The 19,468-nt window shown below is 36.4% G+C and overlaps 2 protein-coding genes across 3 annotated transcripts in view; one reads left to right on the forward strand and one right to left on the reverse strand.

Moving 5' to 3' along the window:
* Nucleotides 1-6,350, reverse strand: part of LOC124286632 (synaptosomal-associated protein 25-like) — a 162,699-nt gene extending 156,349 nt beyond the window's left edge. Inside the window, exon 1 of the mRNA XM_046723023.1 lies at nt 6,285-6,350. The gene's annotated coding sequence lies outside the window, so the exon portion shown is untranslated. The remainder of the gene's footprint in view (nt 1-6,284) is intronic.
* Nucleotides 6,351-6,495: 145 nt separating this feature from the next.
* LOC124286613 (zinc finger protein 106-like) overlaps nt 6,496-19,468 on the forward strand; it is a 31,190-nt gene continuing 18,217 nt past the window's right edge. Inside the window, exons 1-2 of one of the 2 annotated variants that reach the window (XM_046722995.1) lie at nt 6,496-6,539; nt 16,805-16,901. In XM_046722995.1, the coding sequence (XP_046578951.1) occupies nt 16,809-16,901 (93 nt within the window). In that variant the 5' untranslated portion in view covers nt 6,496-6,539; nt 16,805-16,808. Of the gene's footprint in view, nt 6,632-16,804; nt 16,902-19,468 lie in introns of both variants that reach the window. The other variant, XM_046722994.1, reaches the window with a different exon arrangement.

Here is a 19,468-nt window from a genome sequence, read left to right on the forward strand (position 1 = left end):
CAGGCAACAGATCACCAGAAAACCTTTTAATTACATTAACGGATTGTTCATCATGTGCTAGTTTTCCAACACTTTTTACCACCGGACTGAAAAAAACATTTGACCCAACCTGCAAGAATTTCAACACACAGTATGAAAATGTATTCAGACAATGGGTCAGCTTGCCTACAACCCCTTAAAATGTTGAAAGATACCATGCCATTAATAATCATGAAGGATTCAATATCTTTAATCTTTAATAAAAAAATATTTCTATCCATATTTTTATATTAGGTCCAAACTTGAAGAAAGAACAGGATTTCTGTATGCATGACCAAGAGTGTACAAGAGGGTATAATATAAGATTTTTTTTTTATTGTCCCTAATGTATCTGTTGGCAACAAAAACAGTTTGATCCTCATTAATGAGAAAAGGAAGAATCTTTCAGTCTTTCAGCAATACAAGATGAAGCAAGTTTGTAAATGACATTAAGATGGGATATAGGGGTGTCATCACCTGTATTCCAAAATCCAATAAAAACAGAACGTTACTTAAAAACTGTAGGCCTATCACTTTACTCAATGCTATTTATAAAATTATCAGCTACTGTATTGCACATTGATTAAAAGCTACTTTAGATGAACTTATTCACTGTAATAAACTGGTTTTATACCAGGTAGGACTATTAGTGAAAATACAAGACTGCTATATGACATAATGCTCGAAATAAAGAAACAAAACATTTCTGGTTTGCTAATTCTGATTGATTTGTAAAAGGCATTTGACACTGTTTCTAATGATTTTATCAACCTAGTTTTACATGAATTTTAATTTGGTCCTGAAATGATAAGATAGATAAATATATTGACTTTTGAAACAACACAACATCTTGTGTCATCCAACATGGTAATCTCTCTGAATGTTTTGCCTAACAAATGAGGATGTAGACAGGGAGACCCACTTTCCCCTTACATTTTTCTTTTTGTAGCTGAGATTCCTGGTTGTATGATAAGAAACAATGAAAACATTAAAGGTATTGTCATCAATAAGGAATATAAACTGGATCAATACGCTGATGATACTGAACTATTTCTTGATGGAACCGAAGAGAGTTTGTATCTTGCTATTGACATAATGTATTTTATAAAATGTAAGGTTTGAAAATCAATTTAGATAAATCAAAAGCTATCTGGATTGGATCAAAAGCTAAATATACTGATAAAATATGTAATGACCTGAATATTGAATGGGTAACTGATGAATTTGATGTACTAGGTATTAAATGTACACCAGATCTTGAAAAACTATGGGTAATCAACACCAGAGACTGGAAGAAATTAATAGACTCTTAGCATCTTGGAGAAAAAGACATTTTAAACTATTTTTTAAATTCATTTGGAATGATAAAAATGATAAAATAAAGAGGAGTGTAATACAAAATAGATATGAAGAAGGAGGATTGAGAATGATTGATACAAATAGATTTATTTGAAATTATCAACATTGAGACTTTATTTTAAAAATGTGAAAAAAATAATAATCCATGCTATATACCTTTCAAAGATATATTTAATCTTGGAGCAAATTCTAAAACTTTTATTGAGAATGAAAACCCTTTTTGGCATGATGTGCTGAAAGCATGGAAACTATTTCACAAACAACACAATGTTGACCCAAAAGACATTAATGAAATTCTATCCCAACCACTATGGTTCAATCACAACTTCATAAACTCTACACATTTCATAAAGAATTGGGCGGAGAAAGGGATTACAAATATTAGGGATATATGTGATGATAAAGGATTACTATCAATAGATTTTTAAAAGAAAATTATCATATCAAAGGTACTTTTTTAGATTTTAGATATTTACTGAACACATTACCTAAATCTTGGAAACATACTTTCAAGCACTGTCACTCTATCCCAGTCAGGAATTTGAATGTTAACCAAAGCCGGATAAATTTACTAAAAACGTCAAAAGGCTGCAGGATTTTTTATGATAAACTAATTTGCAACGATAAATACCCAAACGTTTGTAATAAATGGCAGTTTTTATTTCTTGAAACTGACTTTGATTGGAAAAATATATTTACAGTATATAGAAAGGGATTACAAGATACAAAGCTTATAGACTTTCAATAAAAATTTCTACAAGGTATTATTTATACAAAAAGGAATTCATCAAAAAAAAGAAGTTGACAACAGAGTGTGTTGTTTTTGCAATGATGTAAATGAGAGTGTGTGACATGTGTACTGGGAATGTCAGGAGACACAAACCTTTTGGATAAACCTACAAATCTAGCTTAACTTCTATCCTCATCCATTGATATTATCAAAATACATGATTTGGTTTGGTACTCCACATGAAAATAGAATACAAAATCACATCATCATTGCTGAGAAGAGACATATTCACATATGCAGTATCAAAAATATGCTTTCAAATCTAACTTTATACAGTCGTGCCCCATTTATCCGAACTTCAGATATCCGGAAAACTTGCCTTCCGAACGAAAATTCCTTAAAACAAATTCACAACATTGTAAAATAAGTCACTTATCCAGAAATCCGGTTTCCATAACCGGACAGTCGTTTTAACGCAAAAGTATATGCATTTTTCTCTCGTATATCCGGATGGCTGAGCACCTGTCAGTATGTTTACACACGCATTTTACCAAGTGGCCTTGTGTGTTCTAACATAAAAGAAGTTGGAAGTCTTTGAAGCGTGAAAGGATTAACTACCTGTAATTAGCAAGATGACAATGAGTTAATCTGAGTTGCTTTTGAGGCGTGTAAATTTGTGGGTCGCTATAATTATGCTGATAAACTAGGCTAGATGTCCCCGTTGTTTTGGTAGTGACTTTTATCCCGAAGTGTAGGTACAGGAACAATGTGAAAGCGTGGATGACATCAGAAATGTTTTGTGATTGGTTGCTAGCATTTGACAGACAGATGAGATTGAGAGGTAGGCGTGTTATATTACTGATGGACAATGCATCTAGCCCCACCCCCAATGTGAAGTTGACACATGTCAGATTGCACTTCCTGCCGCCCAACACGACTGCACACATTCAGCCGATGGATGCAGGAATCATCCATGCTTTCAAAACACTGCATGCTCGTTGTGAGGAGGGGCGGTGGGGTAGCCTAATGGTTAAAGCGTTGGCTCGTCACGCCGAAGAAACGGGTTCGAGTCCCCACATGGGCACAATGTGTGAAGCCCATTTCTGGTGTCCCCCGCCGTATCGGCGTATGTACGGATAGAAAATATGCACGATACGGTAGGAAATAATTTAGAAAACGTAGCACATACGCACCACAGCAGTGCTGTACGGTCTTAGATTTATTACAGACGTATTTATCTGAAAAAGTATTGTTTTATTGTTTATTGATCTGTTTACACAAGAGTAGCAATGTTGTGGTGCATATATGAAACGAAACACAAGATTACTGATCCGCCATTAAATTCCATTCAGTACTCTAAATGTACTCTTAAGTTTTTCCAGTACTCCTATATTGAAACAAGAAGGAGTATGTACTCCTGATGTTGAAAAATTATCTGGAGCCCTGAAAACCTATTATCATATAAAGATCAATAATTGAACAAAATTCACAAACAAGTTCATTAAACATCTATTCAACTATGAGATGCACACCTTCAGAGTCCCAATGAAACACACGTATAAGCTTAATCAATTCTGTTTAGCAGATTTTGTGGAGACGTGGATAGACTTAATCCCCTATTTCACTATCATCAGAGAGAAATTAAACAACATTTATCTAAGTTCAAATGTCTCTAAACATACAAACAAATATAAAATACAAAAACAAAATATGGGATGCACACCTTTAGAGTCTCTATAAAAGACATATGTAAGCTAAATGAGTTTTGTGCAGTGGTTTTTGAGGAGAATTGGATAAAGTACACCCCCTGTTGTATGGGACGAACAGGATGAATAGAACCAAATTCAACTAAGTTCAAACATCTGTAGAAGTAACAAAATTAGAAATTGGATGAACAAGGTATGAGATGCATACCTTTAGAGTTCCAATGAAACACACATAGAAGCTCAATCAATTCTGTTTAGCAGCTTTTGTGGAGAAGTGGATAGACTTCATCCCCTATAACACTATATTCAGAGAGAAATTCAACAAAACTTACGTAAGTTCAAACGGCATTATAATTGGAAAAATAAATACAATACAAAATCAAAATATGAGATGCATGCCTTTAGAGTCCCTATAAAGCACATGTGTAATCTAAATGAATTCCATAAAGTAGTTTTTGAGGAGAAGTGGATAACGTACACCCCCTGTTGGATGGAACGAACAGGCTGAATAGAACAAGATTCAACTAAGTTCAAACATCTGTTGTACAATACGTCACTTCCTGATATCGATTTAGGACAGAAAATATGCAAGTAACCTCATAGCCGTCGCAGGATTACTTTTGACGAAGTAAGTTTTGATTCGTGCAAGATGCAATGGCGGTAGGGGTCATACTAGTTTCAAAATATTCCAGAAGTTACTGCAAAGATGAATGCTTTAACTTTTCAACAATTAGACATGACACTCCAATTAAAATAAATGACTTTTTCAAGAGAGACGAACTTTTTTTTTTACATGATTCGCAAATGTAAACAGCCGATGCAGGGCGTGGTATTTCCGCTTTGCCAATGTTTTCATGTGGCGCGATAATAGAGAGTCCCAGTATACTACTGCTGGTAACATGTTTAAAGATACATGGTGAGGTATACTATTTTGTGCCATGATTACAATACTTTACACGAAGGATGAACTGAATATTTCATGAGTAACTTTTAAATCTCATTAAATCAAATTTCAGTGAAATTGAAATGGAACTATGCTTACTGTTTCTACAATTTTTCAAAAGACAGTTCCTTATTTTCAAATGTAAGCACCATCTGTCATTGTACAGAGTGAGTGACTTGGGTTTTACGCTGCTTTTAGCAATATTCCAGTAATATCACGGCAGGAAACAACAGAAATGGGCTTCACACAAAGTACCCATGTGGGGAATTGAACCTGGGACTTTGGCATGACGTGCGAACGCTTTACCCACTAGGCTACCCCACCAACCCATATGTCATTGTAAAAAATGTATCTTTCAGTTAAGAAAGATGTCCTTCCAGTCCTATTAGCGTCATCAACAAATTAACAATTGTTCAGGCAGCCCTACCAGTAGAATTGAATTAAAAGGTTGTTCCTATGACAATATCTATAATCAGTAAATGGAGGATTTAGATTCTTGAGGTTTGCTCTGTAACATTTTTAAAGACATCATCACATAAGGCTTATGATAAGGATCTCTTGAAATTCATATTTATTTCAATCAAACAATGAAACGGAGTGAACACACGCCTAAATCTTGATACGTGAGATAAAGACTAGTGCCACTCTACAAACAATAAATATCATCAGAGAAATAACAAAGAACAACAATACAGATATCAGAACTAGAAAACAAATGCTTCACTTTTGTGGGTCTTCAGAGAGTGAAGGGCGATTCCAGGAAATGAAATTATCACGAGACTGAGTAGATGAATTTGCTGTTTGAAATGTGTTCCTTTAAGCCTGGACAAGACAGTAATATGGCAAGGCAAAGAACATATTTTCAGCTACTATGAATGTCTGTTTACAAAGTGCATACATGGCATAAACCTGATACGTGCAATATTCAGCCTTACAAAACATAAATGTTGTTTTTGCTATCTATTTATTAAACTAAAGACTCCGTTTTAGGGTTAAGGACATAACTTTCAACTTGATAATGTCATCACACACAAAATTCTACACAGTTGAATAACATGATTTGTAAAACAAACCATGCAACTATTTCATAATTTGTACACTTCATGAGTGAAGAGAGTGCCTACAAGAATTAAATCAACGCCCCCAAATCCAAATCCCAATCAACCATGCGTTCCAACTAGGCCTATATTTAGCTCACGTCGTCTGCACATTTTACCGTGTTGCAACCAAAGTCTTTCAGCCGATAAAGCTCTTCTTACTCTAGTTGCGCCATCAAATCAGTCTGAAAAATGCAGTTGTGGAACAAATTGTGATTTAAGAAAACAACTGTTACTTGACAATTTCACTTGATGATCTGACATATTCGCTTGATAGAAGAAAACATAAACAAATCGGATAATGTGTGTTATTTCAATTGCAGTAAAATAGGAGGAATGTGATGACATGGTAACATAGAAAATACACGATTTATATCACTCTGCTATTCGTCTAGGTTTGTTAGCAGGTATTTGGGTGTATTTTCACTCACCGAGCAAAGAAATCACAAATTCTCACTGATATATGACAAATCGCACAATATGGCCGTCCATATGACGTCACGTGAGTTCTCGTAAAATGATCTATGTATAAAATGGGATATATCACGCACACATTTTTGTTTGATGAAATAATAGCACTAGTTCTCATCGAAAAACTATTTTCTTTTTCAAATTTTACACAAAAGTCACATTTCCCATACTGCGAAGCGCACAAAGATGGCGGCTTACATCCGATTCTGAAATACGCTAACAGCGATTTCTATTAACTTTTCTTAAGAGTGCATATTTAACTTTTGCACATGTATTGCTGCAGAGGACACACATTTTCAAAGATAAGGTTGTTCATTTTATTGTGATTCCATTTATTGTTATAGTTATTTGTCTCATTTGTCTGTGTTCCCCGATCCTGACACTGTCACTTTCGCTCCAAACATGCGCAGACAAGTGCTCGAATATTTGACAGGTGCCCGCGACTCTTAAGTGGTAATTTGTTACCGGCTAGGTGTAATTATCACGAGTGTCTCTGTTAAAACCTCTTATAATCATTACACAAGCGAGCAAGTTTGGTTTTACGCCGCTTTAGGCAATTCCAGCAATATCACATCGGGGGCACCAGAAATGGGCTGTGAACCGGGTTCGACCAAACCCGGGTCGTCAGCATTGATGAGCGACCGCTTTAACCACTAGGCTACCCCACCACCCTCATTAACTGTTGTATGTTTGACTATACTCATAATAAACACTTAACCACTCTGAGATGTTTTAAATAAACAACACTGAGACACTCGGAGATGTTTAGGATTAGAACTATCCTGGCGTAATGTAGTCCAGCATATACCTAGACGACTTTGCACTATACCGATGTCTAGCCGGCGAATTCAAGTTCTTTGACGCACTTCACTAGGCAGAGAGGCACAACAGGGTTAGGCATAAACGAGGGTAGAAACTCAACCTATCAACTAATACATGTGCATGGATTGATAAAACTTTCATTCATTTTTAAAACGAAATATTAACCTCCTCTAAAAACGACTCATTTTTTTACTTAAATGACCTGAAACATAGAGACCCCACCTACTTTCCACTAGGGACCGCAGACCAAATTTTTAAATATAAGGGATATTTTTTTGCCTATTTTTTTTAGGTCTAGTAACCACTGAGAAGTAAAGCAATGATGTCTCTTTTACAAAAATGTATGTGCTTTAGCCTACAGAGGTCCCCCAAGCAGAACCGCTGACGTCACCCATTTTTGCATTTTTAAAAACAATTTTGGCCACTCAACTGCTCCAAGGAAATATAAGTTTTCATGGAAAAAACTGTTCCAGTCTGTTGAGTAGATGTTGTTGCATATTTCCCCAAAGTTTCCTTTGAAAATACTCATAATTTTTTTATCTACTGGTATGTGTTTGCATGGAAATATCGTTGTGAGACAAAAACAGAGACAATATCAAGTCAAAAAATCATGTTTATTATCATATTATATTTTCTTCTAAGCAATTATGCATATAGTATCACTGAATGTTGTTACTTTTAGTTCAGAATAAAATTTCTTCATCCTGTTCATGTGTATTTACATGCATTCAAGAACCAAAGTAAAATTTTTATCATGTTGCTTTTACTAAGGTTTTCGGCCAAAACTACTTCTCAAAATTCCTCTTTACCATTGTGTAAACTTCAAAATGAAATTATATTAATAAAAAACTCATTTGATTCTTGAAAATTATTTTTAAAGATAATAAAAATCTGAGCAAATATTTAAAATATTCAAAAACCATAATGATTGCTTGTTGTATATTCAAGTTGCAGTTCTGTCTTGAATCCAGTAAATAGTTCATATAATTGTTGAAAGTTGTCCATAATCCAAATATATTACATGATTTGACACTTCTGTTCAGAGTATACTTGAAATGAAGCCTCACACAAAGAGGATCATACACATAAAAACGTTCTTTTCAGTCACTTCATTGTCTAACTATCTTTCAGTTCCAGCACTGGTCCTGGATGTTTCCCATCTGTTTCAGAAATACGTGAAGAAAATACTTGAGTGTACAATAAAACATATAGACAAGACAGTTGCCATCACATCAGCACCGCTAAGACCAAATACATACACATGACATCAGCTTAGAATCATTGTGAAAATGATATGGACAAATACGTTTCAGAGTTTGAAACAGCTCAAATGGATTTTATCTTGATGCATTGTGTCATTTGCACTGTTCTTCAAACCCATGTGTTTCCAGTATCTAGCTACACTTTGTAATACATGTTATCATAAACAGTCATAGCAATTCTTTGTAAAAATATTTTACCATGTCGTAGGTACCACGATTTTACAATCCACTACGACTCCACGTGGAGAGGAGTCGTATTACATACTTTCAGCAGTTGCCACATTCATCATGTGTTGCATATTATATGTAATAAATTGAGAGAGAGAGAGAAAAGACACCGATTCTAAAAGATTCTTCATTTTCTCTACTAGATATATGCATTTTACAACACCATAATGGAGCTTTTAAATGTATCTTTTTACGATTGGGAATTGTGGTGGTCCGATTAATTGAAATAATGAAAGATTGGTTGCAATGACTAAGCAACCAAGCAATTGATCATGTTTTCTCATAAGCGAACACAAACAATTCTGGAACACTTGTTTGCATTAACAATTTTTTTCACAAGGTTGGTTTCGTCTGTTTCATTTCATAAGCACTACAAGTTTGTTCCTCATCATGATTGAATTCTGTGCAATGTACAAAATAAACCCAAAGAACTACATGTTTTTTTCTAGATTTTTTGTGCATTAAAACATTAAAGCACACAGTCAGGAAGATTTGATAAATGACAAAAACCAGTTATTTTCGATGATTGATCGGTTGTAATGAATCAATCATCAATTATGAGATTTAACCAATTCCCAGCATTAATTGTGAATAGGTTATTGACATGTTATCATAGACAGTCATAACAAGTTTTCATATTTATCTTCCACAGTATTTTCTTCGAGATGAGGCATTCTTCAACCCTTGTAGCAGGAATCTCTAAAACACAACGATTTCAATACAATATATAACATATGTATGTAATATAATACAATAATATATGTGCATTCTTAGCAGCCAAACACTTGACAGTTCAGAAAAAACCTAAAGCACATAAGAGAAGATTAACTCTTAAAAGATTCAATTGTCATCTGACATTAAACATACATGCCCCCACCCCATTACCCTACAATAAATGGCTATCACTTAATTTTTGTTCAGTTTTTGTTTGTATATAAAAATGAAATTTTCATACATGCAGTAACCATTTATTAAAAACACTTTAATTATTTTTTTTGTAGATAAATCTGGGTTTAAATACTAAACCTCTATGCAATACATAACATTTCACAATTTATTAATGATCCTTCCATCATCATGATCATACATTCAATCTGGTTTTCAATAAATATAAAAGTCAGCTTTAAGTGAACACAGTAAAAACACATTATTATACACACAAGTGTTACCACTATTTCAACACACTAAAATGAACATGTAATGAGCCTTGTCTTTGCTAAGACACGGGGATTGTTTACATGCATATAGTTTGAAAAAAATCATACTCAGGTTACCATGGTTACTAAATTGCAATTTGTAAACACAAAAAAGAGTGACAACTTCCTGTTCTTGCTCAAATACGATTACCACAACAATAAAAATGTTCTATGATCAGGAGAATCCAGGAAACGTGATAAACAAAGACGTTATTTATAAAAACTTTCACTGTGAAAAAATAGCTGAATATCTGCGTCGACTTTACCTGCTTCATGTCAAGGGCAGATAACTCTAAATGACCAAGGTACGCGATTCGTGGCAATGACACAAGAAAAGTTTAAGGTCTCATTTCAGTAAGTTATATGCTTCCTAAAAATACCAAACTTTTTGTGCATGTAAATTAATGATTATATTAAGCGTATTTGCCCATACTTTAAGAAAATAGATATTTTTACAATATTTGGCATACATTTAAAAAAGAGCAAAGTTCAACTTACCGTCGTTTCTTCATCTGTCGTGGTCAGATGCTAGTTTTGCGAAATACGCGCACTTGAACATGTGTACGACGCGACACCATAAAAAAAAATCGCATACATTTTGTCAAAATATGCGTACTTGGACCTTAAACGTCGGCCTGTCCGTGACCCAAAAAATACGACACTAACGCCCCTAGCGGCGGCTGCGGTCGCTATTTCCACCATTTGTCGGCCATACTGTTATGGTAATTAGCAGTTGAATAAAAAGTGGAAACGCATTAAAACGTATTTAGGAACAAATAGAAACTGCTAAAAGTTCGTCCCCCTTCCTCCGACTTCAGAGCGTCATGTAATCACGGTCCGTTTAATACGATTCCTTTTTTTGATACAACTGCTAATTACCATAACCAAAATGGTCGACAAATGGTGGAAAGTTGGTGGGGGTCTTTATGTTTCAGGTCATTTAGTAATAAAGTGAGTCGATTTTAGTGGAGGTAAGTGTCTTGTTTTGAAGACGATTGTTTGTTTTAGTAATGCATACACATGCATAAGTCGATAGGTTGAGTTTTCATTCTTGTTTTTGCCTAAAACTGTTCCGCTCAAATTTCTTGCGGAAAAGTGCGTCAAAGAAAATGCACTCGCCTTATAAACTCGATGTAGGCCTTGGCTGGAATACGAGTTTATTCATATGAACTAGGCGTAATGTAAATTCCATAGGCGCCCGGCTCTGAAATATTTATAAGCATGACCTATATATGAGAAAGGTGTGTCAGTAAATCGAAACAAAATGGCGGCTCGGCTCAGTTTCGTTCTGACAAACACTTCCATTGCTTTGACCGTTGAATAAACTGCACAATTTATACTCAGTTGACCTCTGTAAAGTACCTTGCGTATCACAAACCTGATGATTTTATTCCCATTTAAAGCTTTCAATAATTTTGCCATCCATTCTCGGACGAAGTCAGGACATATGCCCGGAAGTAAACAAATCTCAGGCTACAGACCCGCACCGAATAGTAATGCGAGTCTCTGATTGGATAATATAGTTGCACGTTAAAAGAGGTGGGAATAATAGAAGATGCTATCCCATCAGAGACTGTCAGTAAAAGTCTCCAAAGTAATGTAGAATATTTTTTTAATTTTCATTCAAGATTACTCGAATTTTTACTTGTTTAAGTGAATCTTTTTTTATAAAAATAGACAAAATTAGAAAAATTCGGAACGTTTCCTGACAAAAACCTTCTTATCAGCAATGTGAGACATGAACTTCAATATTACATCAGTATCAGCTTTTGGCGTAAACTATTCACCATACTGTTTGTCCGGATTTTAGCTATCACGAATATTGATGATGTTGCGCGCAACTGACCTAGATACTGTGGTGTGGATGATGGCTTCGTCCCGCTACGATAGCGATGTGTCAAAGGCTGAAACTTATGTTTTTATAAACATTTTATATTGATGAAGGTTTGTATAATTGTTGATTTTCATGTACCTTGTAAATTCCGTATATTGTGCCGAAACGTGTTAGGTGTGCGAATATTGATTACCAGAGGTTACTGCAACAACATGTAATGAATTTCTTCTAATCTTACTATTTTCTAAAAGTTTGGCCCTTTTGATAGAAGGGCCCTTTTGGCTTTCCCTTGGCCATTTGACTTATCTAGTTTTGGCCCTTTTGTCCTTAAGCCCTTTGGACTTGTTCCCAAAAAGACATTGATCAAAGGATTAACTGCCTGTGTAAAAACTGCATGCTCTGTTCAAAGGAATACCCAATAATATGTTGATTGTTGTCAAACTCAACCGTGGACAAGATGAACATATCAATTTTGTCACATGCGCTATCTCAGCTGACCATGGAGATGCTCACCTTTGTGAAACACCTGAAAAAAGCATTTTTTGATCAGCTGATGAGGTATGATATAGTGAAACACTATGTTTATTTGGAAATATTAGATTATTTTAACTCACTCACTCCTTTTTGTTGTTGACCACCCCGTGGTGTAGTGGTTAGAGGGTCTGCCCGCAGAGCGTGCAAAAGACGTTAAAATATGGTACTTGTTGGTTCCTGTCTGGCGCTCGGCATGAATGGGTACAACAAGGACTGGTCGGCTCGGAGTCAGTATAATGTGTCTGAGTGGGGTATTCATGCTTCACTGCGGCATGGTATCTTAGTGGGCTAGCACTATAAACCCAGCTTCAGTCTGGGCTAGTACAAGCAGCCGCACATACACATACACACACATGCACGTCGTCATATGAGCCAAATATTCTCAAGCACGAAGTTAAACCCAATTTCACCTCACCTCACCTTTTTGTTGTTATTTATGGATACATCTCTCAAACAATCTAACTGCTGAATATTAGGATACGTACATCGTTTTTAGGTTGCAATAGTGACATTTGCAATTCAGTTTCATTCACATACAGAAAAAGAAAATGGGAGGCCTCAATGGTGACTGGTTGATGTGTTGCACACATAAAAATATCTGGCAATAGCAAGCAGTTCAAGGAAAGTGCTACACTTTTGGTGATTATTGTTTTACATATATCAAATCATGGGTAAATTGGGACAAAATGTTCGTGTAGGTTATATTTATGTCCCACTTAGTTTATAAAAAAATACACAGGCAAATCATAATTTCTGCTTATAAAATCTTTAAATGCCTAGCAGGATATTCATGTCTATTATTAATGTATTTCTAACTTCCTCTTTTTTAAAGCAAGTTTGTTATCACCTTTTCCTTTACCGACCGGATACAATGTAGTTTTTGAGCATGTTGAGATGGGTAATATGTTGACTGTAAGCATGACTACACTAATCAACAATAGTAACAAGCCAGTTTGGTTGCAGCCCATATTTTATGGCTTTTGTTATGATAACCAGTTTCATATCCACCCGTAGATGATGCTTCATACAGTGCGTCAAGAGAAGTCCTGAACACAAGTCAAACCAATCGAGGTGATAGTCAAATATTGAATATGCACAGAAAAAGCAAATACATATTTGAATATCTTCAAAGTTGGAGTGTTGTTTCCCTTTAAGTTCAGTGTACAATGTGGAGGGAACTGGTGTGTATTCTTATTTTAACTTGTATACTGAAATGTACCTTGGTACAAAACTAGAAGTACCAGTGTCAACAATGACCTGGACTTTACTAATGGATATCAACTTCTTCATTCTTTCAATGTGAATACTGTGATGTTCAGGGAAAGATGTTTGTATCTTTAATACCCACTCTGAAAGCTACTGCGATCTTATTTTTCTTAAGACCTATCACATGCCTGACCTGATTTTTGTCTTGTTAGTAAACAAACACTATTGCTCTGACATAAATGGACTCAACCCACCTTATTCAGGCTGAGAACTTTTCTCCCTGGTAACTGATCCACAGGTGTAAGCTTGTCACACAACCACTCTTTTCTTTTGCTTTCAAACAATAGAAACAGATGGGCCTAATTAAGCTTTAGGTTAGATTTACATAATGTTTTGCATAATTATGTTGATATGATATTAACTGTGAGGTGCTTGACAATACTGTTTTACTCAAGAAAAAGACCACATCAGTGGTTCTCTGCAGAGAACACATGGAAGATAAATATGTTAAGGGGAAAGGCTTTTGTTTTAGGATATTTTCTCAGTACAGTTAAATGACATATGTTTATCTAAGTGTGTGAGCTCATCTGAAATAAACAGCTGAAAAACATGCAGTATGTTGGAGTGGTTTGAAAATTAGGTGCTTCGTCACGTTCAAAAATTATTTCTTGCAGGATTTGACAACACCTAGAGCACCATGTTCTACATTCATGTCCCTTGCTACAGCACAATAAATGTTTGATCTTATAAAATATAAATGGCCACTGCAACAATTCATTGTAACAAATAAAAAAAAATAAGCCAGCTTTTCTATTCAGAAAAAAATGGAAAAGAATGGTTTTAAGAACGGACCCTTCTATGTCCAATGTTCCATGTTTTAATATGCATAAAAAAACCAAGCACATTTCTCTGTTTTTCGGCCTTGCCCTTCTTGTTGTACTCGTCTCATGCATATTCTTAAAGGATGTGTGGCAATGAATGCAACAAATACACAATTTCTCAGCATAAGATAAATTGATACACAGCATAAAATCTAAATTTTGGTTTGATTACATTTCAAACAAATACAGTTTTCGAAGCTCATTTGATTCACACCTGCTTTAATTAACTTTTCATTTAAACCATCTACTGTTAGTTACAAAGACAATTTGTCATTTGATGCTTAAATCCCAGCTGTGTTTAGGAATTTATGTAAGTCACAGATACCTGGGATCAACATTGTCAGGTTATGCAATACTTTTAGATCGAATCTGCAGTTTGTATTGAGCATGTGTTTGGTGGGACACTTGTGTTGATTTTTTCTAAAAAGCTTTTGTATTTATTTTTCATTTTTTTATATTTGAAATGTTTACAATATTTGAAGTGTTGTTTTACGGTATATTAGATTTGTTAAATCATGTTAAATTGTTAGTATCTACCATCACTATCACAGGGCTCCAGATAAGGACCATATCGGCTTATGTACGGATAAAAAATATGCACGATACGATAGGAAATCATTTAGAAATCGTAGCAGATACGTACAATGGTGTACAGTCTTAGAATCATTTACAGACGTATTTATCTGAAACTTATCAATGCGATATCAAGCAGTGTCCCATATTTGAATTTACGTGATAGCGACACATTAGGGTTTCCCTTGTCCTGTGTTTGAAATCCCGGTTGCTAAGGAAACCGCGTACCGCAGCAAATCATCTCGGTTATATTTGATTGTTCAGAATTGCACCCGTGTATGTAAACATGGCGGGACAGAAACAAATTACAAGTTGTTTTTATTCTTGAATTTGGATGGAATAATAGATATTCAAGAAAATGCTCCAAAATCCTTAAAAACATATCATTAAAGGTCACATGCAACCAAAAATCAAACATAATTAAAACACAATTATCACTTATTCATGACATATAATATACATTGCTGGTAATGAAAAACATATAAACAAAATTATAAGCATTACAATCGCAAAATCAAAAGTGCAAAATTGTGTACCAGCGGTTTACTTCCCAAGAAACGAAGCAGCGGGATACCCGAACCCAGTCAGAGCGGGTGGGTGTGCACTCAAGTGTAACGGCTGGTTCATTTGCCGTTTCCCTCACGGCTCATTGTGTGTGTATATATAGAGATGTTGGGTTTTGTAAATACAGGCTCATTTTTGTGTATAACATTTTGCAATCAACAGACATCATAACATGTCATCTGTTCAAGTATCACACCTGCCTGTCTGTGTAATTACATAATGTGACAGACCGAACTTCGGGCCATAAATCAATGCATTTTGTTTATGGTGTATAGCCTGATTGGTGTTAAGTTCAAATTGCATGTGGTCAGTGATAGCAGCTGTGTATTGAATATTCAGACAGGCAGGCAGACACACAGGTGTCAATAAAACAAGACATTGAGTTTTGTCTGTGACAACGACATATCTATATCACAGTTAGAAATTCTGTACAGCTAAATAATAACATTGCTTTTAAGTATCGAACTGAGAAAGTGACTCGGTAAGAAGAGAGCGTGTGGTGAAATAGACAAATGAAATTATATAAACAGTTAATTTACTGTCATATCATATAAAAAGCACTTGCCTGTGAGATATCAACAAAACATTAGAAAAAGCCTTCACCGAGTATTCACCCGACAACCCGGCTTCCAAGCTCGCGCGAACCTATTTCACTGCACCCGCGTGCTATGAGCGCCAGCCAGCTGTTGAAACCCGTTTTCCCCAGAAAAGTCGGGAAAATTAGTGAAAAGTTTGAACTCCGATTCGCGCGGTTTTTTTCATCGCGTTATTTTTTAATTTTATAAGTTGAATTTGCATATTTGGCGCTTTGTTTCCAGTAAGTCCATACCGAAGGTATCAGAATCTGCAAAGTTGTGTTTTTACGTTGCATGTGACCTTTAAATTACTGACACAGTTCACTATTTTTATTCACGAGGGAGGAGTGCAAAGAAAGGCACAGCCAGGTGTACGCATAAAGGCACGTGCACAAGTGCCGACAAAGTTATTGAGTCATTTATCTGTGCTGTGCCGTCTCCATCCTTTGTCGCACACCTGGCTGTTCCTCTCTTTGCACTCCTCCCTCATAACAAATAGTGAACTGTGTCAGTAATTTAATGATAGTTTGTTGGAGAACTTTTTAATTATTAGGACATAAATTCTGCACAAAAAAATCACAGAGTTGGTCTGATGTTTTGATTATGTCCAGCCTTTCATTGAGTATTATATGTTTATTAGTTTTAGATTGCAATTCATCGGTCTGCTTTTGAACCAAACAGACTATAGTAACAAAGAAGGTGGCAGTTTGTTAAAGGCGAAGTTTGGATTCTGAGTGTTTTCTGAGTTTGTATATCATACACATTATACATTGTATATATTAACACAGAACATTACTTTGTTGCAGGGCATGATGTCTGATACAGAGGCTCAGAAGACCGTGGTTAAAGACAAGAACATGCACAAATGTAATTTGTGCACTCTGTCCTATGCATCTGAAAGAGTACGTGAAAGATTGCAGACTAGATGTACATTGTATATCAAGTGATTCATATGCAGTTCTCATTTGTCATTTTTGCTTGTGTGGATGGTATTTTTTTGTAATTGATAATTGCTTTTCTCTCATTTTCCAGCAGATGTGATATAAACTTTTGTATTCCCCAAATGCACTCTCTTCCTGCACATGACCAAGCTGGTGGCTAGTCACTCTCTCCATTTTCGCCCAACGGGATGACAAGGGGAAATGGGTTTTTTTTTATATAATCCAAGCCAACCAAACTAAATTCTGAATTTTTTTCCAAATTTAAGGTTTGTATTTTCCAGTTTTACCTTTACTCCATCTCATCTACTTGTCTTTTTTTTCAATTTGGTGGTTAATTAATGAAAAATTGGAAGTTCCCCTGAGGTTATATGAATACAACATGAATTCAAATTTTGGCTACCCACCACTAACTGATGGATTCAAATAAATAATATGTGATCAAGATAAGGAATGATATGTATTTTTTGAGAAAAAAATGTTAATTTTCAAAACTTATCTTATCTCGTGGAAACATGCTGCTAAGGAAGTTGAACAAAGTTTCTGGCCTCCCTGAGTCACTCGCCCGAATGCTCCCCCCCGCTCTCGTTCTCCGACAGTTCAGTGCCTTGCTAAAAGTATGCAGCATGACCTCCGGTTGACCATGTGACTTCCCTGTCTTGTCATTCTCTTTCTTGTCACACTGAGGTGCGGTCTTGTTGCTTGGCTGTTACCAACTACTTTCAGCATCTGCGTTCTTCCAGAAATCTCAAGGGGTCTACTCTTGCCACGTATTTAACAGCTCTCAATGCAGTGACCTCTACTGGCATCAAGATTTCCACAGTGCCTGAACTTCAATCTCTTCTGCGCTCCTACAAGTTGGCCGATCAGACAAAGATATTTGGCCTCGAGCTTGGGATTTATCGATCATGCTTCATCATCTCATCTCAGATGACTATGAGCCGTTAGCTGCGAAAGAGTTTTGAGTGCATCTCATGTAAAACCTTACGGCAGCACACATCTTGGAGCTCCATCCACTGGACATTAACCGGGTGCATTTTGAGAAGAAGAAACATAGCAGAGTGTTTTTAGGCCTTCGATGGGACTTCGTGGCTGAGAACCAACTGCCAGACTGTGGGGAGTGGTTTCGAAGCAGAGGCTGTCTGGGTCAAAGTTCCACGAACTTTCACCAATCAGGGCTATTCTGGTAAATCGGAGTGACGCGAGGTATACTTGCCGAGTCTCTTTCCCTTTGTCTTGTACAAAGGTTGTGGCTATTCACCTTACCACCGTAGTCCACTATCCTCGGACCTGACGGCATCGAAGACCTTACACTCTGACCTGTTAGGGCTTTGAGAATCTACATCAAGGCTTCACAACAACATTGTCAACTGCAAAAGCGACTCTTCATCCCGCTGTCCCCATCATCATCAGAGGAAGTATGACGCACTACACTGGCTTTCTGGATGAGGTCCACCATCCTCCAAGCCTACAAGTTCGCTGATCTCCCTCCTCCAGCAGCATCAAAGCCTCATGAGACAAGAGGATTGGCATCCATCATGGCTCTTCACAGTATTTGCTCTCTACCATCGATTGTGGAAGGCTTCTTCTGGAGGTCAGAGACAGTGTTTGCATCCCACTACCTACGTGACTTGTCCGTCACTGATGTGTAGGGACTGCACCAGTTTGGCTCTCTAGTACTGGCACAGCAGTTATTAACGTTCCGTCAATGCAGATAACAGGTATTTGTTCCGTTCACAATCATCTACCCTGTAACCATATAAATCCAAGATGTATGCAGCGTTATTCATGTTTATTTTGAGAAACCCTTCTGTTTGCCGACCAGAGTGTTGGAGTACAGTCATTCTCTTGGTTTCGTCATAGACTGTGAACCAGTCTTGTACTCCAACACCGAGGTTCTCCACACTCATGCTTACTCACCTCTACTCGTTGAGCAATTATGTCCATGAAGTGTGAATACCGAATTCCTACGGGTTTTCAAAGTGCTCCGAAGTTCATGGAGACATTTGGAGTATGCCCACACAGAGGACCTAAGGCTACTCAATGTTAGCCAGAACTGAACGTTAAACTTGTTGAGCGTACTGGGCCACTTTTTTTCCCAGTTGGAGACTGGGGAGTGGTTCAAAGCAGAGGCTGTCTGGGTCAAAGTTCCACGAACTTTCACCAATCAGGGCCTTTCTGGTAAATCAGAGTGACGCGAGGTATACTTGCCGAGTCTCTGTCCATTTGTCATGTACAGGGGTTGTGGCTCAAAACTACACTAACTCGGGAATGCCCGCTCCCTGAGAGTTTTTGTGTTTTGTTAGCTAAGAGGTTTGGAGGAAGCAACCCAGCACATGTCCAAGTTCAGTGGCCTATCAGGAGATAGCACTCGTAAAGGCCTCCTTGTGCATCATCGCTTCATCACGGTTGTTATATACTTCGGGGAATCTGGGACCCACCGTCCAACCGTTGGATAAGTACCATACATGAGATAGGAATATTTCTATTAAAAAAATGAAAATTTTAACTATAAATTGTATATTTATAAA

The sequence above is a fragment of the Haliotis rubra genome, unplaced genomic scaffold, assembly GCF_003918875.1.
Source record: "Haliotis rubra isolate DU_JTF1 unplaced genomic scaffold, ASM391887v1 Scf388, whole genome shotgun sequence".
NCBI lineage: Eukaryota > Metazoa > Mollusca > Gastropoda > Lepetellida > Haliotidae > Haliotis > Haliotis rubra.